This window comes from Cryptosporidium muris, genomic scaffold, assembly GCF_000006515.1.
Source record: "Cryptosporidium muris RN66 scf_1106632373461 genomic scaffold, whole genome shotgun sequence".
NCBI classification, from domain to species: Eukaryota; Apicomplexa; class Conoidasida; order Eucoccidiorida; family Cryptosporidiidae; genus Cryptosporidium; species Cryptosporidium muris.
The window spans coordinates 167,643-191,182 of NW_002196576.1; the positions used below are offsets into that span (position 1 = coordinate 167,643).

The 23,540-nt window shown below is 29.1% G+C and overlaps 8 protein-coding genes across 8 annotated transcripts, besides 14 other annotated features; 3 read left to right on the forward strand and 5 right to left on the reverse strand.

The window, feature by feature from the left end:
• Positions 1-88: 88 nt before the first annotated feature.
• CMU_000640 (uncharacterized protein) lies at positions 89-3,466 on the forward strand (the record flags this gene model as incomplete). The annotated part of the gene is made up of 1 exon (XM_002141507.1): positions 89-3,466. The coding sequence occupies one exon, from the start codon at positions 89-91 to the stop codon at positions 3,464-3,466; it is 3,378 nt and encodes a 1,125-aa protein (XP_002141543.1).
• Positions 3,467-3,556: 90 nt separating this feature from the next.
• Positions 3,557-6,778, reverse strand: CMU_000650 (uncharacterized protein; the record flags this gene model as incomplete). Its single annotated transcript, XM_002141508.1, has 1 exon — positions 3,557-6,778. The coding sequence occupies one exon, from the start codon at positions 6,776-6,778 to the stop codon at positions 3,557-3,559; it is 3,222 nt and encodes a 1,073-aa protein (XP_002141544.1).
• Positions 6,779-6,861: 83 nt separating this feature from the next.
• CMU_000660 (herpesviridae UL52/UL70 DNA primase family protein) lies at positions 6,862-8,445 on the reverse strand (the record flags this gene model as incomplete). Its single annotated transcript, XM_002141509.1, has 1 exon — positions 6,862-8,445. The coding sequence occupies one exon, from the start codon at positions 8,443-8,445 to the stop codon at positions 6,862-6,864; it is 1,584 nt and encodes a 527-aa protein (XP_002141545.1).
• A 1,195-nt stretch (positions 8,446-9,640) lies between these two features.
• Positions 9,641-9,683: a sequence feature (AT_rich).
• Positions 9,684-10,316: 633 nt separating this feature from the next.
• Positions 10,317-12,110, reverse strand: CMU_000670 (uncharacterized protein; the record flags this gene model as incomplete). Its single annotated transcript, XM_002141510.1, has 1 exon — positions 10,317-12,110. One exon carries the CDS (start codon positions 12,108-12,110, stop codon positions 10,317-10,319), a length of 1,794 nt encoding a protein of 597 aa, XP_002141546.1.
• Positions 12,111-12,348: 238 nt separating this feature from the next.
• Positions 12,349-13,953, forward strand: CMU_000680 (TLD domain-containing protein; the record flags this gene model as incomplete). Its single annotated transcript, XM_002141511.1, has 1 exon — positions 12,349-13,953. The coding sequence occupies one exon, from the start codon at positions 12,349-12,351 to the stop codon at positions 13,951-13,953; it is 1,605 nt and encodes a 534-aa protein (XP_002141547.1).
• Positions 13,944-13,979: a sequence feature (AT_rich).
• Positions 13,980-14,207: 228 nt separating this feature from the next.
• CMU_000690 (phospholipid-translocating P-type ATPase, flippase family protein) lies at positions 14,208-17,765 on the reverse strand (the record flags this gene model as incomplete). Its single annotated transcript, XM_002141512.1, has 1 exon — positions 14,208-17,765. The coding sequence occupies one exon, from the start codon at positions 17,763-17,765 to the stop codon at positions 14,208-14,210; it is 3,558 nt and encodes a 1,185-aa protein (XP_002141548.1).
• A 335-nt stretch (positions 17,766-18,100) lies between these two features.
• Positions 18,101-18,198: a sequence feature (AT_rich).
• A 49-nt stretch (positions 18,199-18,247) lies between these two features.
• Positions 18,248-18,279: a sequence feature (AT_rich).
• A 3-nt stretch (positions 18,280-18,282) lies between these two features.
• Positions 18,283-19,905, forward strand: CMU_000700 (DNA topoisomerase, putative; the record flags this gene model as incomplete). Its single annotated transcript, XM_002141513.1, has 10 exons — positions 18,283-18,424; positions 18,503-18,597; positions 18,671-18,701; positions 18,795-18,889; positions 18,947-19,145; positions 19,203-19,270; positions 19,337-19,427; positions 19,496-19,557; positions 19,629-19,697; positions 19,762-19,905. 10 exons carry the CDS (start codon positions 18,283-18,285, stop codon positions 19,903-19,905), a joined length of 996 nt encoding a protein of 331 aa, XP_002141549.1.
• Positions 18,614-18,667: a sequence feature (AT_rich).
• Positions 18,757-18,793: a sequence feature (AT_rich).
• Positions 18,891-18,975: a sequence feature (AT_rich).
• Positions 19,170-19,201: a sequence feature (AT_rich).
• Positions 19,291-19,332: a sequence feature (AT_rich).
• Positions 19,443-19,494: a sequence feature (AT_rich).
• Positions 19,563-19,627: a sequence feature (AT_rich).
• Positions 19,699-19,737: a sequence feature (AT_rich).
• Positions 19,906-20,006: 101 nt separating the features above from the next.
• CMU_000710 (uncharacterized protein) lies at positions 20,007-23,401 on the reverse strand (the record flags this gene model as incomplete). The annotated part of the gene is made up of 2 exons (XM_002141514.1): positions 20,007-23,315; positions 23,381-23,401. 2 exons carry the CDS (start codon positions 23,399-23,401, stop codon positions 20,007-20,009), a joined length of 3,330 nt encoding a protein of 1,109 aa, XP_002141550.1.
• Positions 21,113-21,156: a sequence feature (AT_rich).
• Positions 22,365-22,393: a sequence feature (AT_rich).
• Positions 23,402-23,540: the final 139 nt, after the last annotated feature.

The window sequence follows — 23,540 nt, forward strand, 5'->3', positions numbered from 1 at the left end:
TATAAGCTATGCTAGCTTGAGTTACCTATAACAATATCTAGTCATTAAAGGAGATAAACTCAGCAGTTTGTCCTAAGAAGAGATCACTATGACCTTTTGGCGAAAGAATGACTTCCGGCATAAAGCTGTAACTAAAGAAGAATGCTTAGCAGCCGAAAAATTTTTACAGCAAGAGGATGCTATAATGGATGAAGATGTCTGTAAGCATATACAAAATTTTGTTGCTTATAAGACTTTTATAGAAAGGAATAATCGGGAACCTACTGAGATGACCTCTACAGAGTGTCTTGAGGAAATTGACATTCCCAACCACAAATTACTGATTGAATGCTTCAACATGCTAATTAAAAATTATCAAGGATATGCCTCTATGTGTGAGATTGTATCTGCTTGGATTTGTAATTTGGATGAAATCCCTGACTACAGTAGCAATGAAGATACTTCTCTATATAGACAGAAGATGGCTAACAACTCCCTTCATATTAAAAAATTGAAACCAACAAAATCAAGATCAACTGCTCAAAGTTTAATATACAATAATATGATAGAATCAATGGCTTTGCTAATTGAAAGATATTTTGATACTGAAGCTCTACGAAGATATATGGACGAAAATCGTGAACTACTGGGGCAGGGAGGGTGGCAGCCTCCTCCTTGTTATTGGAGCCTAATGAAACATCCTGCAACAGTAAATGCTATTCAGAAGCTGTTTACAAGGAATCGTAAATCTGAATTTCTGCTTGCATTTTTGCAGGACTTGCAGAATTTTTCAAAGATAAATCCTAGTATTGATTGTATGCCAAAAAACATGGGTTTTTCTTCTACCAGTAACTTCAGTGTCTTTACTAGAAATGTGACTGAGCTTTTAGCTGATTTTTTACTGACAGATGAGACTGTAGAAGCTGCGTTACAAGGGGTTCAATCTTTACCATTAAGTGGAGGAATAAACAATCCTTTGTTACATAAAGTTGAGAAATATGAAAAGAGGGGTAAAACAACTCCTAACACATTGCAAAATATATGCTCAGTATTTAGCCAATCAGAAAATGCGTACTTTTATGCTCAGGCCTTACTACATTACATGATAATTTGGCGAGGAGATTATTCTGGTTGCAGAAGATTGAGTCAGATGCTTTATCACTATGTACGTGTAACACTTCAAGAGCCCCGAGTTGCCCAATTGAATCTTCTATTTACAAATATTACTCATTTCCCTGAGCTTTATAAATTATGCAAGTCTATTTTTAGAATGGACCCCTCTGTACATGACAAAGATTTTGTTGTAGAGAGTTTAGGAGGTTTTGAATTTGCTACCAAGTTTATAATGAACCCTAGTCAAATTTGTACTTTACATGATATTTTAAAGAATATAGTAGAAAGGTTTGAAGCTCTGCAAGTTTTGTTACATGAAAGAATACCTACTAAAGTTCAATCAAATTCTAATTTTGGCGATAAGATACAAAATAATTCTACCGATGAATTGGCAGATGTAGATGATTCCAGTGAAATTCTTTATGATAGTTCAAGTGAGAATGAGAACTCAACTTGTAGTGAATCTAGTACAAATGAGTGGGCATCTTTGGGATCTTTGCAATTTTCTCTTAAAGATCTTGAAATGAATGTTTTACAGGGTCAACTTTCTCCTGTAGCTCATTTACGTTTTAGTGACCAGGAATTAAGTAATTCTGAGAACAGCCAAGAAATTAAAAATGAAAATCTTATGGATAAAGAGGTAACCAACAACTCCAAGTCCAAAGATTATAATTTCAATTCTAAAAGATATAAGCCTGTTATAAATAATATAGAGGATACAACAAATAAAGGGGTTAATGAAAGCAAATTTCATGATGAAACAATTTTTGATATGCCCTCAGTTAGTAGGATGGGTGATATCCCTGGAAGTGATAATATTCAAAGACTTAAGATCGGACCTGAGCGACCCCCTATGGATGCTTTGAGAGAAAGTGCATTGTTAGATACATTGATTGACATTTTGGTTGACACTAGAATATGGTTAACCCCTGAAGAGCAAAGTAAAACAATTGATTTGTTGTTAATATTGTCTGTATATTCACCATACGAACTTCTTTTATTTTTAGAAGAACAAAAAGAATGGGACAATATTAAATATGATAATGAATACAACGTAGACTATAACCAAGATATCTGGAGTAACTCTGAGGATGAAATGAATGAAGCATTAGAAACTGGTCAAAGGGGGGAGAGTTTATCTGATTTTGTTTCCTCAGGTTCCTCCTCAATAACATCCAATATTATAGTGAAATCTGAAGACAAACTTAATAATACAGTTGAAATCTCTTCATGGGTAAAGTGCAAGAGAAAGCGTATAAATTGCATCTCAGCACCTTCTTCTCCTAAAACTTTGTCAAGTGGTTCTTCTTTCTTATCTAATAATATTAAGATCTCAGAGTCCAGTGTTGGGTGTAAGAGTACAATTGACTCTTGTATTTACCGAAATGTTCATAGTCAGAAAATCCTAGGTTCTTTAAAAGGTATGTCTGAAAGTAAAGTTCAGAAAATGAAAGAACAATTTCGTAGGCTGCGTGAATTATGTGATCGCTTCAAGAACCAAGCTAGAAAGGAACTCTTTAGAATATATATGGTAATACACGACAATCTTATTAAAGAAAACTTAAAATGGGCATATTTTGATCAATTGATAAAAACTCCTATAGGAGCCAGTGTAGTCCTACGTTATATCGAGGTATTTTTACTTTCAATGGAATCCAAATCTAGCCCTTTGGTAAGATTATCTTCGAGCATTGTTGCACTATTGAAACACATTACACAGTGGCATCCTAAAAAGAGAATTTGTGTATTTCATCTTTTACGACTATGCTTGGAAAATGACCTTTTAGAAACAAATGGTGGCAACAACAGGAGTGGAGGTACTGGTCCAGAAAACACAGCATCCACAAAATCCGAAAAAAGACGATGGATTATTGACTTTTATGTATATCTTGTTGGAGGAGGTCTTTTCGGAGCTGTTTTTGCATATATGGGACAGGCAGGTGTAAGGTATTTAGACAAATCGCTAATTAGGGATTTTACCATTAAATTGGCAGAATACTGTGGTCCTCCATATAGTGGTGAATTTTCGATTGCATTTATGGGATACTTGGTCAGTGCACATAATATTGGAGCTTTAGATTTATCTGCATTTTATGACGGTACATTATCCAAGACTAATCCAAAAGTGAAAGTAGCTTTGTGTGAAATAGTTGCAGTTGTTGAACACATTGAAAGAAATAACAGTGTACATCAAAATATCCCGAACACTTCATGTCAAACATCTAGAATAAATGAACCACTTAGACCTGCGAGACTTGATCCTCAAATTGTGATTGATCAATACAACTTCCTTAAACAGTTTGTTGGAAAAAGTATAAAACAGCAGACTTTTAGAGGTAAAGGACTTGGAAAGGCTTGGTACCAAACTATTTGACAACTTAAAGTTTCATTTAGAATAGTTATATTTAGTAAATTCAGCTTTTTATTAGATAATAAACCTTTTATAAGAACCTCTTCAATTGATCTAGTCTTTATATTCAAGTCCAGATGCCAGGTATTCTTCTATTTCAACTACACAAGAGTGAATACTAGAGCAAGGTTTACCTATAATTTTTGACAAATGTTCTAATAGTAAAATATATGCTAAAGGAAGAGAACTTTCTACCTTTGTATGTTTTTGTTTCGAGTGAAAATATTGTGGAAGAGGTATTATAATTGAAGTAAATATACCCGGATTTTGAAATAAAGTTTGGATAATATTAAGCTTATGACGGTATAAATGATCAAGGAACAGGTCAAGTCTTTCGTTTGAGATTCTCATAATAGATGGGTCATTAATCATAGGATTATGATTTTTAGAGAATGTATCTTGAAGATCTTTGTGTTGTTCAAGACTAATGCTCTCAACCAAATGTTGAAGAATTCGAGATGTTTCAGTACAAGAGTGATTTGAAGATAATACAAACTTCCAGCTGTTAAGAAGTTGACTTCTTTTTTCTCTATCACAGTACTGCCATGAGTTTAATAAATTATTATCAGATAAAATTGAAAGTTCGTTCTCTTTTTGTTCAAACAACAATGAAGAGAACACCTCTCTATTAGATGGTAAGTACTTTGAAAGTGAGAGCAATTTCGCGAATACATCACCTATTAAGAATTCAAAGCTTGGAAATATAGGACAAGTTCCTGACCAATTGTTTGCTCCATATTCCTTTTTGGCATTTTTCCTGTTCTTCCTTGTTTGTATATAAAAATCTCCTCTTGTACTTTTGGTTGGTCTCCCAATATTTTCTTTGTTCTTCGTCGTCTTTGAGCCCTTTAGTAGCAAAGTATTAACTAATTCCTTTATGCCCTCTTTATTGATAAATTCAGAATGACTTAAGGACTCAACTAGCCAAGCTATTGCAGATACTCCACTCCATTCAATTCCATGACGTTTAGAATAAAAGTATTTCTCATCTATACTTTTAGTTTTCTCATTTATTATTTTTGCAAGCCATCGAGAGTTAGCTACTTCATAATAAATACTTGCTGAAAAAGGTTCTACTTTTGATTCTAAAGCTTCAGGATATTTCGATATATCTTCTTGATTGTACTCTTGACAAACAGGTACAGGGTGATATACAAAGATTGGCCATACAATTCTTGCAATTATAATAATAACAGAAGCAGCTATAATTTCAGCCTGAGTTCCCTTTAATAGATATTGCATCTTTTCTTGAGAATAAAGGTTTTCCCAAAAGGAGATAACTAATGGTTGGATTGCAGAATTACCACTATAACTAAAGCATCTACACTGTGATAATATCCTATGTATTAGTAATGGAATATTAATACTAGGAATTTTTATATTGATAATATCTCGGAAAAATTTTAGTAGTTTATCTAATTCAGATGAACTTGGAATACGTGAAATTTGAGTCACCGATCTCATATTTGTTGAAGCATTCATATCACTATCCCACTTAAATCCTGCATCTTTTAGCCATGAGGGTAGCAAGCTATCAGACTTTAAAATATCAATTTTACCAGTTCTAACCCATTCTACAATATCACTTGATGTTACAGGGTATCCACATTTTAAAAGGCCTATCCATATAATAGTTATAATCAAACTAAAGTCCAGTTTGGGATATTCCAACATTGTATCTTCAGATCGTTCATTTTGATTATCTCTGCTATTGTCGCCATAATTACCACTTTCTTCTTCCTCCATTTCAAGATCACAATTTTGACTATATTGAGTCAGTCCAGTACTTGATACTATTTGCACCAATTGTATATCAGATATATCTTGAATCAATCGATGTATCTTATGAATTCTCTTAAACTGATAGTCTATATCAATATTATCTGAGGAAACATTGTAGCAACTATCATTCACAAAGGTCACATTATCTTCACCAATATTTCTATTATGGGTTTCATTGTTGTTAGTATTTAATTGATGAGGGTTCAAGCAGTCCTGGTTTCTATTTGAGTTATTCACTATAACTCCGTAATTACTCCTTTGAGATATGGTATCATATTGTAATATCGGTGTATTTACACTATCTATAGAAGGATTTAAAGTTTCAACCTGTATATTAATGTCGGATAAATTCGATTCTGTATTTAAATTGTCACTTTGTACACAATATTCCCCTAAAATCCATTGATTGAAGTCATCCAAGTGGGTAATACTACCAAATATTCCACCATCATCTTTACGTATAACTTCCCAATAATATAATTCTAAAAAGTCATGTTCATATATCATGTCAATCACACTTTCAATAATATCAGTCCTAGAGTTTGTATGTTTGCTTTTCCAGCTAGTATAAGGTATATTTCTGTAGTTAGCAAGAATTTGAAGTTTTCTTGCTGATATTTCCCATTCTTCATAATTTCTGTTTGGGGTTATTCGCCTATCTTTAGAACCCTTTCTACTTGTTGAATTAGATGAGCTTGTAATTAATGTATTAGAAAAGTTTTTAAGTATATTATTGCATAGCTTTATAATATATCCAAGACGATCAAAACCCATCCTCTGCTCTACTAACTTAAGAAAGTCATTGTTCTCAATATATTCTCTATATTGTAAGTTAATAGAGTTGTCTTCACATCTTTTTTCATATTCTCCATTACTCTTTAGGGTTCCATCTTTTATTGAAAATGTCTCATTAAATGGAACCTTTAGTACTGATCTTCTCAAATCTGCAAAGAAAGTACGAATAGGAATCTTTGCTCTACACATATGACTTAAGTATTCAAACCATATTTTATGGGTAACTTTAAGAATCTCCTTCTTCACACCTCTTTTAATAACCAAATCCTTTAGAATATACTGGATCATAAGTTGGACTCCAATAAAGAAATCTTCATTCTTAATAATACTAGGCTTATTATTGAACCATATGTCTATGAGAGTTTGATGAATCCTGGAATTATCACTTTGAGAAAGCAAAGAATAGTTTTGGCTATTTTGAGAAGCAGCAACTTGCTCAGCATCTTGGGACTGAGATAACTCAGATTGCGTTGCTCTTGCAGTTGTTTGACTTGCACGTCTCACAATATTCCTTGAGCCATCTCCACCTCCAGTTAGCTCAAAGTAAATATCATCTAAGTCCCTATCAAGACCACGGATTTCTTGTTGTTGAATTCCACAATCTTCACAATAGTATTCTCCAGTATTTGAGTCTGCAACAACTCTATTACTTCCACAACTTTCACATATGAATGAACAATCATCACAAGGATATTCCATAGAATATTTGGTAGTATATCATCAGAAACAAAAGATAATTATTAAAGAGGAATGTGACTTAAATTTAGCGGGTACTCATCTAGTCATACCTGGGGACTATTTTCCAGCATCTTTGATAATTCGGATATATCTCTAGAAATTTCTTGAAGAAAAGTTGGTAATATGAAATTTCTAGATTTAAATAATCTACAATCAGGATCGAAACATTTTTGATAAAATATGCCCCTTTTATTATTTATAATTAGCTTAATACTATTAGATTGATGCTCTCTTTCAATATTCATGCAGAATTTATTATTCTTGTTCAATGATAATATTAAAAGATCTGATTCAGCTATATAGATAGATGATGATATATATGGATGAAGATTTAACACTGAAGATGTTGGAAAGAGATACTTAATATTAACCATATCATTTATATCACTAATAGCAGATTTCATTATTAGATCCAAGTCTAAATCAGTTAATGTAATATTAATTTTTGAATTCTGAACAATTTGATTCCAAAATATGATTGTAAAATCAACTATTAATGTTAAATGTTCAGGTATGTTGTGCTGTTTCTTTGAAGTATTGAATAAAGTCCCAGTATTTCTACTTTTATCACTGTAAGTGTCTTTTTGGTTCTTATATTTACTACTTTCTATTATGTACAAATTAGGATGACTTATGCACCATTTATTTTTGAGTTGGTGAATATTTATTACAGAGTGACTGTTTGGAATATTATAAAATGTTACCATTGACCTAAGAAATTGAACTGAAGGGGTATTAGATATACAGTATTCATTATAATTTTCATCTAATTCTAAAGATTTAAGCTTACCATACTTCGTTGAAAATAATAATCTGAAGCAGCGATTTTTACTATATACTCCAACATCTATTAAGCTGTGCAATTTCGGAGTTTCTTGACTAGAGATTATTTCTAATTTTCCGGTAACATCCTCTGACTTAATATAATCGATAAATTTTTCCACAAATAGACCCATTATAGCATTATTTGGAAATAAAGTGGAAATATTTTTGTTATTTTCTAGATATTTTACAATAATATGATATGAAAACTTAGCATCCGTAGTTGAATCTAAGTAAATAATATCCTTGCTAGTTAAATGAATATCAAATTCAGTTTTTATCCAGTATATAAGATGACGAATTATTTTTCTTAAGAGTTTATGGCCTGATAAATCTTGTGGGTATGCTTGCTTGTTATATTCAATATCAAAATATAACCAGCATGGGAAATCATGTATAATAATTTCATAGAGGTGTCTTTGAGAGGAATATAATGAATTACTGTAGTTCCAGAGTTTCTGGTATGAACTTACAATATATCTTCTTCTTCCCTGTTCATTTAGTTCTTCTGCAAATATACTAAATGGCATCAAAGGAATTTGATTCAAGGAATTTGACTCACACTTTAGGGGGAAAAAGTGGTAGATTAAAGAACTATAATACTCAAAAGCATCTGAAAGAGTATTGAAAGATTTAAACAGATTTTTTAATAATTCCAAATTCTGAGAGGTACAATTGTAATACCCACATCGTTCAAGTTCACTTTCCAGTTTCTCATTATTGGTCTTGAACTCCAAGTCTTCATTGTATAACTTAGTAAATATTGTTTCAGATTCCTTTTTGCCATAAAAGGATGTTGGAATCATTAGAATCTTAAAGTTCACTTATAAACATTCCCATACATAAGATTAAAAAATAATTGTATACGATCTTAACTATTTCTTAATTTATTATTTGTTGAATAAAAAGTTTATGAGAAGATTTATTAATATGAAAAATAATCTGGTGTTAAATCAAAGATTACAGTAGTCCATAAACTTTGGAATTTTGGTCTTCAAGTTATTAGATGTAACATGAGTTGTAACCCTTTAAATTTCAAGGATCACATGTCTTTATAAAAAGATAAAAGTCTACAATATGTTTATGTTAGATATAGGCGAAGTTTAATATTATAGATAAGCAATATTCTAAACCCCACAAGGATCAGTTATACTTTTTATAAGGCTCATTATTTGAGGTGACATATGTAGCGCTTGAGACAAGACGAATTTGCAACATGCAAATTCGTCTGCAATTTTAGATTGAGGCTTATATGCTTCATTCTAGAGCGTTACATAGTAAAGATAATTAGGCTACAAAAGTTTATTGGATATATAAAAAAAAGATTTTTGGGGCTTTTATTTCCAAATATAAAGATAAGTACCTTTTATAAATCGAATTGGAATATATTGTTATAAACTATTATACATAATCTTTTTTTTTCGCAAATATACTTGTGAATTTGATTATAATCGTTTTAGAACTATGAATTAATGAAGTTCTAGGTGTTACCTGTAGATAAACCTTATTGGAAAGTTGCAAGAAATATAGAAGATGAATACTTGTATGTTTGATTTTTTTTTTTTTAGTACTTTTCGCAATAATCTAAAATAAATCTTGTATATAATTTATATCTTTGGTAACTGTTGTTACTTAATCTATGAGAGTGTCACTAGAGTCCATAGTCAATAATGAATTGCTTTCCAAAATTTCAATTCGAATTAAAAGGCTGTAATATTTCTTTTTTTTTTTTTTTAGGAATGTTTAATTTTTGCAGTGCTTACAGCTACTTTCTTTCCAGTAATTATGATAACTAAAATAGTGTTTTAGACATCACTTTCATGTATATGTTGAAGTTTTAGATTCAAAAGTATATATAAATGGTAAATTATTAAAGTAATTAGATTAACTTTCAAAATAATTATCATTTAATTTGAAGTATATCATTCAATCTATATTTATTATACCGAAGTATTTGAAATTGTAAGTTAATAGTATAAATCTTGCGACAATTGTATCATCATTTTTTATTAATATTTTATAAAACTAAAATTATGTTAATTTTGAAAATGTCTAGTTTGAATCTGTTAACTAGTACTTGAAAGGTACCAAAGAAATTATCAATCTGGATAGGTAATTTGAAAGTAATAAGCCATTGAAATACAAATAATACTTTTACTGAAATAGCAATTTACTCACAAAAACAAATTAATTCAATTAATTTTCAATAGGATTAAAAAATAAACCACTTAATATGCCCTAAATTGTTAGGTCAAAATGATTTTATAGTATTTCATTATTGTCAATATCTTGCTTCTAGTTAGCTACTTTTTTACATTATACTTGAGGTACTTTTAATTGAAACTTCTTCATTTCCAGTTGTAGACTTTTTTTAGTTTTATTTTGCTTAAATCTGATTTTTCAAAGTTATCTATAATTTTTTCGGACCTATTTTATTTTTAGTATCAGTAGCTTCACTTGTGAGTTCAGAGGATTCTATTTTTTTTTGGTTTAATGGGTTTTCCAGTTATCTTTAGAGCTCTTCTCTTTCATTGTATTATCAGACTTTGTGGATGTTTTACCTTCAGTATTCATATCAGCTCCATGTTTTTTAATTCCCGATAATTTACTACTTTTTATGCCATTTCCATTGCTCTACATCTTCTTTAAGTTCTTATATTTTATATATTGCATGAACTTACTCTGCACTAGAGCTTGAGTTACTATTATTATTTCCCTCAGTTTCATGAGATTTTTCAAGCCATAGCTGAATAGTTTTCCAAGGCCTAAATCCCAAACACACTGTACACGAAAAAAGTTCGCTAGATGAGTCCAATGATTCAGTAAATTGTTCAGATAAGTAGCTAATATAATCATTGACTGCTTCAGAGACATCTAATGGGGTTCCCAAATTCTTTGATTCTTGTTTTATATAAGAATATGGAAATTCAGCAGCATCCTGTACATCTAATATATCTTTATTATCATCAGAAGATAAGGATTTTTCCTTATTTTTCACTTTTTTAACTTGAGTTTCTGTAAATTCACTCTGTTTTTTTATTTCCTTAGTATTTGTCTTTTTCTTAATCTCTAATTCTGAATTAGATGGCATTGTAGAGTCTGAGATTTTTGAACTCTCAGTTGCTTTCGTTGTAACAGTTGATTTCTCATTATTAGGAGATAATTTTTGAGAGTTTGTTGTATGAGCTTTAGAAGATTCTCTAATGCGTCCTATATATTTTTGAAGATCAAAGGTTTTACGATCTATGCCCTCAACTAATTTTTCGATGTTTCTCTCAGGTACCTTCACACTATTCTTTTGATTTTTACTTGAAAAAGACTCAATAGACTTAATCTGTTTCATCTTCTCACCTGCAGACTTTAAAATATTGTTCTGTAAAGTGGTTATTAATTCCCTAGTAGTATCTTCAGAAGATAATTTCGATTCTGTTTTATAAGTTTGTAAAGAATGAGATATGTGGTTTTGATTAATTTTAGAGTCTTGAGAATCTGATTGTGAGGTTTTCTCATGTAATTTATTTGGAGTTCTGTTTGTAGATATAGTATTACTAGTCTGATTCTTGTCAGAACTCTTAGATCTTGGAAATTTAGCCTCCCTAGGACTAGTTTTAATAGAGATATTTTTATCAACATTGTTAGTATCTAATTTAGATTCTTTTGAAGAATATAAGTTCATATTCTTCGTATTGTCACTGCTAGTAGTAGATTCTAAATTTGTTATGTTTTCTGAGTATCGTTTTGGCTCTCCCAAAATATTTGATTTGTATTCTTCATTTATTTTACCTTCTTTATCCCGGATACTTTTAGTTAAATTGGTATCTGGAGAGTCTTTAATTTCTTTTTTATCTATCTCACTACTGTTTTTTGGACTCCTTAAATCTCCCAAATTTTTTGAACTCTTCTCATGTAACTCAGAATCGTCATTATCAACTATATTGCTCTTGATATTATCTTGCATATTTATACCTGATCTCTTCATAGTATCTAATTCGTCCTTAGAAACTGTTGCTATATGTTTCAGAGTTGCACCATCTTTATCTGTAGTTGCACTTTTTTTCCGCTGCAAAGCACGAGATAATTCTGAATAACCTTCCCATTTTGGATCAGCATAATCGAGTAATGACGATTCTGTTGATTCCTTCGGTAATGTTGGTACTACTCCCTTTTTGAAAAGGTTCAATAATATTCTTGTGGCAACTTTTGTTTGAATAGCCGTAATTAACGAGTTTTCACCTTTTGAATTCTTTGCATTTACATCTAGTGATCTCTGATTTAGCAGAAAGTCAATAATTCTAGTGCTTTTACATATCATTGCTGCTTGTAAGGGTGTGTAAGATGTTCCCTTAATATCTACACATGAAGAGTTCCACAGATTCTTACAATTAGCAATAGTTGTAACATCATCTATTCTAAAGGTCCTTTCCAAAATATGATCAGAGTCCGGAGTACCTGGTAGCTTCCTCAGTACCATTTTACTAACTATTTTGTTGCATGCAGTGGCACATCTTCTATTAATTTTAGATTTGCCTAGTTAGAAGGTATTCCGAGACACATTGCCACGTTTCGATACCTGGCGCGAAGATTTTATTGAAGACTTGGAATCAGGCCTTTAAAAAACTCATACTATGTGAGCCAATAGGAAACTTGAGTTAAAATGACTTATTAATTAAATCACATAATTAAAACTAGTACAAGTGCAAATATTTTCGATGGGAAATAATAGTAGTTCAAATGCAACTCGCCTTAAGTCAAAGGATAAACTGGAATGGTGTGAATTAAGTAATAATGAGATTGAAAATTTTTGCAGAAAATTTAACATCCCATATGTATTAACAGAAGATAATTTGAATGGAAGTAAAATTAGGATTTCAGATATATTAAAGTCTTTTGCTCCCCAATTAAGGGATCTATACAAGAAAATTATAATGGAATCAGTTAATATAAATAGTGGTGAATTAACCTTACAACAAGTATTAAAGTGCATAGACAATCTGCTCTATTCAAATAAAAAGGGAATATGCAATACCTTGCTTGAACAAGCTGAGAAAATAATATCGAATGAAACAGATATATTGAGGATATCACTTACAGTGTTATTAACCGAAATGGACTTTCTTTTAAGAGAAGATGGCGATAATTGGAGTGACAGTATCAATGACAATGGAATACATTCAAAGGATGATTTAATTTCAGTGATTAAAGATGTAAAATTTGAATTTGTTGTGAGGGAATACCACCGTTACAGAAGCTCATCAGAAGGTACAAATTCATCGAAAATTGGGGAATTCCTCTACTCATACTTTCCATTATTTTCTACTTTAATAAAGTTAGCATTTAGGGTACATTTAGGACTAATTAGTCATCCGCACAATATTCAAGGTGCATTTCAAGATAAAAGGAGGAGTATGGTAACTTTAGACAATGAAATGCATACTAAGTACCTAGAAACTTCAGATCAAAATTGGAGCACACCAGATAAATTAGCTGATTCTTTAATTAACACAAACAAACTATCTAATTGGTTAGATATAAGTAGCAGAATTTTATCTCCTGAAAATTGTTGTGTCATTAGATCTCAATATTATGGTGACATATCAAGTGGTGAATTTATGACAATGTTTCAGCCTTGGAATTTGTTATATGCTAGCTGGAAACATGGTCTAAGTTTGCAGCGTTTGATATCCAACATTCAGGGATATTCTGCTCATGTTTTATTTATTATAAGAACAATTGATGATTGTATATTTGGAGCTCTTTGTCCAGGAAATTGGAAAGAAGGTAATGGAAAATATGAGGGAGATGAGACATGTTTCTTACTTTGTTTTAAACCTACCTTGTCTATTTTGAGACAGACAGGGATTGAACGTAATTTTATGTATTTAAATACTAAATATGGGTTTTCTCCAAAAGGGATTGGATTTGGAGGTGAACCCCAGTATGCACGAATATGGCTTGACCCTAGCTTAGTTAATGGGACATGCATGAGGTCTGATTTAACATACAAATCTGGAATGCTTTACTTACCTAGTCGTAAAAATAGTAAAAGAAGAAGTAGTTGTTTATTATTAGGAACTGCTGAATATGCAGGAAATGATGAGGCTTTAACAGATATAAGACCATTCAAGGTGGCAGAAATAGAAGTTTGGGGTCTAGGAGATTCTAATATATATAAGGATTATATAGAGAACAAAGCAACTGATCATTATTTTAGACAAGAGAGAAAGGCTATTGATAAATCAAAATTCCTCAAAAATGAATTTGATAAAGAATTTCTCTTATCGAAAACCTTCTCGAAAGGTACTTCAAATATATAAAAATAACTAGATTATATAAAATTTATCTTAATCCTCTTTGCTCTATTTAATTTATTAAACTATTTAAAGTCAATCTAGAAATAATGAATTTAACACTTTATTATGTAGTTTAGAAGTAAAATTGTTGGATTTACACTAGTAAAGAATAGTATTTTAGATGCTTTAAAGACTATATTTAGCTAGTTTAAACTGTGTTGAAAAGATATACTTACAATAAAGAAGAATTTATAAGATACACATAATAAATTAGGCTCTTAAAAGTGTAAAAGATCATGATCTATATATTTGTTTGAATCATGTCTATTTGAAAGAAGTAGTTGACCAACATTATTATCTGGTGAATTAAATGCATATCCAATAATTTCGGATGATCTTCTATGTATATTAAGTGAGATTAAGCTTGAAGATTTTTTTTTAATAATATGCCTCATTGATTCTAGCCAATAAGATGATACTTGTGCAAGTAAGAGTCTCCTATGCTGATAATATTTTTTGGAAAAAAATTGATACCACTTATTTTGTATCAAGTGAAAATATTCTGGATATAGACTCCTCTTATATACTTTGAAAATCCAATCCATAGATAAAGATAATGTAACTGAAATAATTATTGTAATAGTAAACATAGGTGTGAATAAGGCTCTCTCTGCGGCTGCAGATAACTCAGGTAGTGGAAATATTATTGGGAATATAAATAATGAAATTATATAAAAGCTAATACATAATAATATTGATGCAAATAAAAATTTCCAAGCTGTATATGTTTCTAAAGATATCTTGACATTTACAATTATTATAATGTTTGTATAAATAGCAAGTCCAGTAAACCAAAATTCTGGAACGAAACCATCTTTACTCACAGGATTATTACCACCTAATAAAATAAATGGTATGTAAAAAGCTATTGCAGCATGATAAATAGCAATTGCTATCCATTCAAAAAATCTTCTAAATGACATATATGGTTTTTTAATTCCTAATAAATAAAGTGGTTCGTGATAGTTGTAAGGTAGTGTAATTGGTACATCAGAATCAAATGTAGAAAATAATAAAGGAGGAATTGACGTATATATAAAGTTGTATAACTGAAATAATAATTCAAAAAATATTTTAGAACCTGTAAATAAAGATACAAAACCAAAATATACACTAACCATATTTAATGTAAAACATTTATACATATTATATAATATCAAAATAGATATTCTTCTATTACATAAACGACCATGTATAAGAACTAGAGGCCGAAGGCATGAAAATTGAGAAATACCATAATCTGATACATTAAAAGCTTGCATACCCTCTGATCCATGAATACCAACACCTACATTTGCGGTTTGAATCATTGTACAATCATTCCCACCATCCCCAATTGCTAAAACTCTCAATTTAGTATATTCTTGAATAAGTTTTACAATATTAGCTTTTTGTTGTGGAGTAACACGAGCACAAACAACTGATATACAACGTGTTGCAATATTGGCAAATTTTTCACGATCCATATCTAAAGCCCTTTCTAACATTGGTGAATCTACAACTAAAACTGCATTTGGCCAAGTATTATCTTCATTATTAAATTCTGAATTAATATCTTTATAATGATCAATAATAAAGTTTAAAGTTGATTCATCGAAAACTATAACTTCCATATCAGGTTTAATAAGACCAACTCTAGCTGCAATATTTATAGCAGTTTCTAATCTATCACCTGTCAACATCCATAATTTTATTCCTGAATTTATAAAAGATTCAATTGTATTCTTTACATCATATTGAAGTAGATCCTCAATTCCTGAACAACCTTGTAATGTTAAGTCAGATTCTAAAAGTCTTATTGTTTCTTGTAAATATAATGACTTGTTATCCCTAAAATTCTCAATTATATTAGCAATCTCCTCATATTTAAATTCCCTTCTTGCAAAACATAAAGTTCTATAACCTTTTGTAGCAAATTCAAGAGAATTATCTAAACTTATTATATATGAATTAGATTTCTTATTTGTTGAAGAACAACATTCTTTTATAGCAGAATCTGATCCCTTACAAAATAATATATAACGATATTCTGTTTCATTCTTATAATCACATAATGATTTTGATAAAAATTTTACTAATACAGAGCTTCGATTTCTATAGTGATCAAAATCAAGTCTCAATATTGTTTCAAATTCTACAATTTTTGAATTACTCATAACATTTGCAAACTTTATAAAGTTACTTGAACCCTTTTGTTTATATAGTGAAATTCCAAAGTGATGAGCAGTTAAAACTAAAGCTTCTTCATCAGTTGAACTTGCAGAATATAATGGGGTCTCATCACTATCTTCAACAAAATCTTGTATTAAAACAGTATTATTTAAAGCTAGATTTAATAAAAATTCAATTTCCTCTATACTTCCATCCTTTAATTTATTTCTTAAATATTCATCTTTCATATCTACATGGGGTGTATATTTTATATTAGTAAAATGATTATCTTCAGATATTTCAGTTAAATCTAATTTCTCATTATCACTATTTCCTCCATATATTATTCCATTTATACAAATGACTTTTAATTCCATATAATTCCGTGTTAAAGTTCCAGTTTTATCGGTACATATATATGATATTTGACCTAACTCATCATTTAAATCAGAATTTCTAACAACTGTTGGATGCTCTTGTCGAGATAATCTAGGATCACTAGTAATTACCCAAGATTGAGTTACTTTTACTACTACAAGGTAAAAAAACATTCCAATTGGTATTAAATTAGCTAATATAATTACCCATGTGAAAAATGTTAAAAAAATTACTTTCATTATATTCTTTTCATCTGTATACTTCCCTATAGGAATATATCTACTTTTCCATTTAATATCTCCAAAAAAATCTATATATGCAGTTATAAGTGCAAAAAATAAACATACAAATATCAAAAATATAAATGACAGAATTGTAACATTATTATATACTTGTTTTACAAGACTCATCTTATGAGGAGCTGAACGTATACTATTCATATATATTTTCGTTTCATGACCTGTATAAATAACTACTCCTAAAGCCCAAGCTGTATTTCTTAATCTACAACCTCGTAATAACATATTTGCTGGATTACATGAAAAATATAATTCTCTAGTAGATTTATTTTCACTCTTAATATTAATTTTAGCTGTTATATTAACTTCATTAGGATGTTCATTTGGTTTCTTACAATAAAATAGACCATTTATATTTAATATATCATTTATATTGCAAATATCATTCTTATATAATGTTCTTGGACTCTCATGTAATTTTAAATTTGTCTCACCATCCATAGAAGTTGTTTCTACAAATACCCTATTATCATATTGGCTTGATGCTAATAAGATCATATCTGCTGGAAATACTTCCCGATTTCTAACAACTACAAGATCCCCTGTAGCTATATTTCCCCATTTACTCATTATAAATTTATTACTGGTAGTATTAAAGATATATGTTGGTATATTATTAATTTCTAGATCACATTTATATCGTTTCCAATCTTCATATGCAGCTTGAATTGCTGTAAATCCTAGCATACAAATTAATGGTAATGCAATTGTTGGAATACCTCCAGATGTAGATATTGATGGAATCATTTGGAGTATTGCAATGATTAAAAAATAAATATTAGCCACATTATTAAATTGGTCATATAAATTTCTTGGTAAAAATGTATAGAGGGTATATCTAGTTGTTTGGATATTATTTAACTGATAATATCCATTATTTGTTTTACTGTCTTTCTTATTACCTAATACAACTATTCTATCAAAAGTTTTTAAATCCAGAATTTCCATTATTTTAGCTCATTTATTATGTTTCACATTAAATTTTATTTATAAGATTTTATTGTCAAATTTAAGTATTGCCAAATTAACCATGGGTATTACTTTTTAGTAATATTATTTGGGCGCTATAAAATTGTTTATAGATGCAGAAGTCTAAATTACCATTATTTAAATTGAGACAAATTGTCATATTTTTATTAATTACACTATGTGTTAGTAATATCCATTAGTAGAATTGTATATAGTGATAATAATATCTAAACTCAGAAATATTTTGTATATATTTCTTTCTTTGATTATCCTTATTTTCTCTTTTTTGTCATAATTCTAAAGAGTTCAATTTCTTTTTTTATATATATTTTAATGTTAATTTTAACAATTTACTGTAAGTAATTTTTTTTATATTAAACATAATATTCCAAAATATTTTTGAATATTTTTAGATATAGGTAATATTAGACTCCCCACATGTATTTTATTCCTGTAATAAGAAATTTTCATATTTTATTAATAAAATAATTTTGAAATGGAATACCTTGAAGATCTTGTTTTACAAAGTATTGGACAGCTTACTGATATTAATATTAATCCTTGGTTACATAATATCTCAAGAAATAATGAAATTATTAGTAATAAGAATTCAATAACCCTACGTTATATAGCAAAAGGTAATTTGCATGACAATTTGAATTATTTAGTTTAAAAATTCTTTTAACAATATTAAAAGCTATTATATCATAATTTAGTGATTTGTGTTGCGAATACACTACATAATGTAATCCAACAAGGAAGAAGGATGTCGTTACGAGAGCTGTACTATCATAATACTTGGCTATTTGATGTAAGTTACTTTAAAGATAAAAAAAAAAAAAAACTATTCAAAAGTAAAATTCTAATTATATTTTTTTTTTCAGAATCAAAATCAGGCTACAGTTATAGTTAGAAGTAAGTTGTAAATGATTAGTAAAAGTGTTTAAAATTAGACATCATATTTTATTGCAAATTTTAATAAATATTAATTTTCTTAATATTTAATAGAAATTTCAATAATGCTTAGAATTCCTCGGAGGACCTTGGGATTATTTCCTTCTCCCAAAGGGATGATTGGAGGACGAATAACATTTAGATACAAGGTATTTTAAATAACAAATTTCAATAGTTTAAAAAGATATATTGATATATATATATAGGATATAGAAGTTTTAAATATATATAATATGGGTATTACAGGAGCTATAATAGGAGATAACTTTGAAGATATTGGAGAGCAAAGTAATATTGAGGTAGAATCAGATGCACAATATATAATAATTATTGAGAAGGCATCAATCTTTCAATATTTAATGGAACGTAAGATTTCTGATCGTTTTTCATGCATACTTATAACAGGTATAGTTTTTTTTTTTCTTAACGAATAATAATATTTAATATTTATTTAATTTATAGGTAAAGGATTTCCAGATATAGCTACAAGGAAACTAATTTCATATCTTGTATATAAACTAAAAATTACAGTAAGTAGTGATAAAGATTGATATATATATTACTTTATTTAATTTTAATTTTTTTTTTTTTTGAAGACTTTGTACCTTGGTGACTATGATCCACCTGGAATAAATATATACTTAACATATGTTCGTGGATCAGATAACTATGAATCATTAATAGTTGGTAAGTTATTTGTCGTTTAATTAAATTGAATTAAAATATGTTTAAATAAATTTTTATTTATATTTAAGCTTGTCCTCATATATATTTTATGGGAATTCATTATGAAGATACGTTTGATTTGCCTTGTACGGTAAGTTAATTTTGAAATAAATATAAATAAATCTTGACATTATTTATTATGTTATTTATTATATTATTTAGACTCAAATACCATTAACAAAAAATGATAAGACAGTATTAAGTAATTTGCTAAGTGATCCAATTGTAAAGGTAATATTATTAGATTTAATTATAAATATAAATTAAATAAGATTTTGGAATAATCTAATTATAGGCTTGTAACAAACTCCATGGTCAATGCAAGATGATGTTTAAAAGTGGTTATAAATGTGAATTAGAAGCATTTCAAGCTATATCAAGTGACTTTTTAGTAAATTCATATTTACCGAATAAGCTACTTAAAAGATCATGGATATGAAATTAATTAGGTAATATAATAAAGTGAAAAATGATGTGATTATATAATACTAAGATTTATTCAAACTTATTTTTTTATACTATAATAGTCTATACTTGAATTTATTCGATATCTTTAATAACATATAGTGATATAAATATATCAGAATAAGTTGAAGTATTATTAAAATTGTAGTGAGTGTGATCAGGAATAAGGAACCAATCTCCATGTCCAATATTATACAAATTATTATCGCTAATCATAATTTGTAATGATTTATCATCAGGAGCTGTATGTACATGACCAAGTATATAATTATCTTGACTTTCATCTAAACCTTTTTCTGTTTGTGGTGGTAGACATACTTCACAGCATGTTGCTTGGCTTGATATAAATGAAAGAGCAACATTATAAGGTTTGCCAATAGTATATTCTACATCAGCCCAACACAAATCTTTTCTATTAAATACAGTAATCATATTATAATTTTTGCCAATATCTTGATCATATAAAGTGACTGCATTTGCAGAATCCTCAGAAATATTCTCATTAGAATTAATTTTAGTAGTTTTTTTAGTTTTTTGTGATTTACTAGTATTATTATGATAGTTAGTACTGGAATTTTTTAGTGAATTAGATGACTTCATTACATTTTCTTTATTTTTTTTATTTATCTTTTTAGGTTTATGATTATGATCAATAATATTATCCTCAATTACTTCTGGTAGACTTAAGTCTGAAGTTACATCACTAATATTATTTTGTTTCTCATATTCAGTATCTCCAAACTCATCAGCTGAATAAGAATGACTAGTTTTCTTTTCCTCCATTTCATTATTTCTTAATAAAGGAGATGAGGTTGTGGTTGCCATTGAAGCAACACTTAATCTACCATTACCATTTGGATATATACTTCCACGTTCATTTGGTATCATTTTAGGATTAGCAACTTTATGTATTGCTGCAATTGTATATCCTAATTCACTTTTTTCATCACGTTGATATTCAAGCCTCTCACCTAAATACCACTTTAGTGGTGCCGTACGTACACGACGTGGATAACGACGATTAAGATTTTCTCTAGAAGTTTCATCTTCTTTTTCTGGTAATGATATTTCACCAATTTTTGGATTAACTTGATTTAATGGAATATGATAATCAATATGCTTACGACGGCTATATTGACGTCCTTGACGTCCACTTTTAGACTTATTAGAAGTTTCTTTGGTTTTTTTAATTTTACTTCTATTTAACTTTTTTTTATTATTATTAGGATTAATTGTATCATTTGTATGATTATTATCCAAAGCTAATGATTGGTCTTCAATATTATATTCTATACCACTATCATTCCCTATATTATCATTTTCAATAAAATTATCCAAAATATCACCATTAATATCTTGATCAATACTATTTTCATTTAAACCTTTCAGTTTATCATAAACATTTATATCACCTGTATTTATATCAATTTGTTTAGTTCTATCTTTTTTTCGAAATGTACTCTTACTTATTGGATGTGGTATATCATCAAGACTACTATTACTTAAATTCTCAGATGGTATATCACCAGATTCTTCAATTGAAGTACAGTTATTAAATTGTTTATTAGATATTTCAATTGTTTGATTATATTCTTGTTCATTTAATATTGTAAAAGTCTCAATATTTACTGCAGAATTTTCACAAGTATCTTCAACATCATATACATTTGATATAGACTGGTTAAAGTTAAGATCCATGTTAACTTCATTAGAGTACAAATTCTCTTCAATACTAGATAATCTATTCTTATTATTAGTAGACTTTTCTTTAGAATGGCTCTTTCGGTCAAATACAGACTTAGATCTCCTCCTTATTAAAGATGAGGATCTTCTATCAGATCTATCTATTCGTCTCATTGAATAATTTTCAATATCAACATCTTGTAGATTTTCTATTTTTCGCCTTCTATCATCTAATTTAATATCACTTTCTATAATCTCTCCATTATAGGATCTTGATCTATTGTAATGATCAATAGAATGTGTAACATCCCTAAATTTTGGAGTTAATTTCTTCTGTTTGTAATCATCTTCATTATTCATAGATGAAGTCCTTCTATAGATGTCTTTACTCTTATATTCAGGTGAGTCAAACATACGATTTAATTCATAATCATCATCTGAATGTGTATGATTATTATCTAGAGATTTATCAAGTAGTTGCAAATGTTGTTGCAATAGGTGATCATCAGGATTAATATTATAACTTCCAATTCTTCTTCTTTTAATATTTGTCAAAATCGAATTTCTTGATAAAGAGTGACAATTTTGAATTGATGCTATTGAGTTACTTCTATGAGTAGCAACTGGTGATGGCAGAGTAGATGTTGATACTGAATAATTAATTCCATAATATGATGCTAGTGAACGACTTCTACCATTTCCTTGATTAAATGAAGGTACGTAGCTCTCAGATCTTGAGTAAATACTAGGTTTTAAATTATATTTATTTCTTAATAATTCCCCATGATAGAGTACATAGTCATGATCATCTATATAATCTATATATTTTGCGGTAGGTGATGTTTTATATGTGTGATCCATTTGATATAAAGTGTGATCTATCTCTTTTCTTAGGAGTATATTATTTGAAGCCTTCATATTTGGCGAAATATATCTATAATTTTTTTTTTTTCCATATAAATCTTTTTCATTTTGTATCTCTTTAGCTCTCATAGCAAGTTTATCTCCCATATATACTGACCTATCCTCGGCATTTGCAATTACAATTGGTAGAGGTGATTTCCTTAACAAATCACGACTATTTAAAGGAGTTTGTGATGGAATACCTAACCTTGGTGGCATTGTAATATGTACAGTATCCTTTTTGCAATTATCTAAGGATTCATAATTGTCACTATCAATATTACTAATCTTAGTATTGCTTATATAGTCTGAATCTCTTGAACAACGGGTATTCATAGATTTCCCATAACCTTTTCTTCTTGAATTACTGCTAGGAAGATCTGGTATCAAAAAACCTTCATGATCATGATTATGAGATCTTGATGATGAACTTATTAATATAGGAGTACCAGTAGATGTGCATCTTCTATGTGCTCTTTGTCTTATAACTGGAGTATTTTCCTGCAAATTTTCTCCGTTACTGAGTGAATTACTAGTAATTTTCCTTTCATCTCTATTTATATAAGGTGATTCATAAATAAAAGTCCTAGATGAAGTTGGAGTGTCACCAATATATATTGGAGATGATGATAAAGAATCATTCTCATCGATATAAGAAGGTGATAATAACCCATCATTAAAGTGATTACTCCTAAGATCAGATTTCCAGCGAATATTCTTTGTATACTTCAGGTTATCATTGTAATCATTTATATATGTTTCATAGGGTTGTCTAATCGGTGAGACCGATGAATTACTCTAAAAATAAACAATATATTTGTTGAAATACTTTAAAAAATTATTCGTATAAAAAGATAACTTACCGAAAAAACTGTACGGTGCATGAATTTACATCATTATTATATAATACTCATAATTTTTTAAAAGATAAGGATTCAATTTCCTTTTTAAAAAAAAAACCTACTAAATAGCTCCACTTATTGCCGCAAAAAATACATGAGGCGCTAAAAGACATGCCCCCAC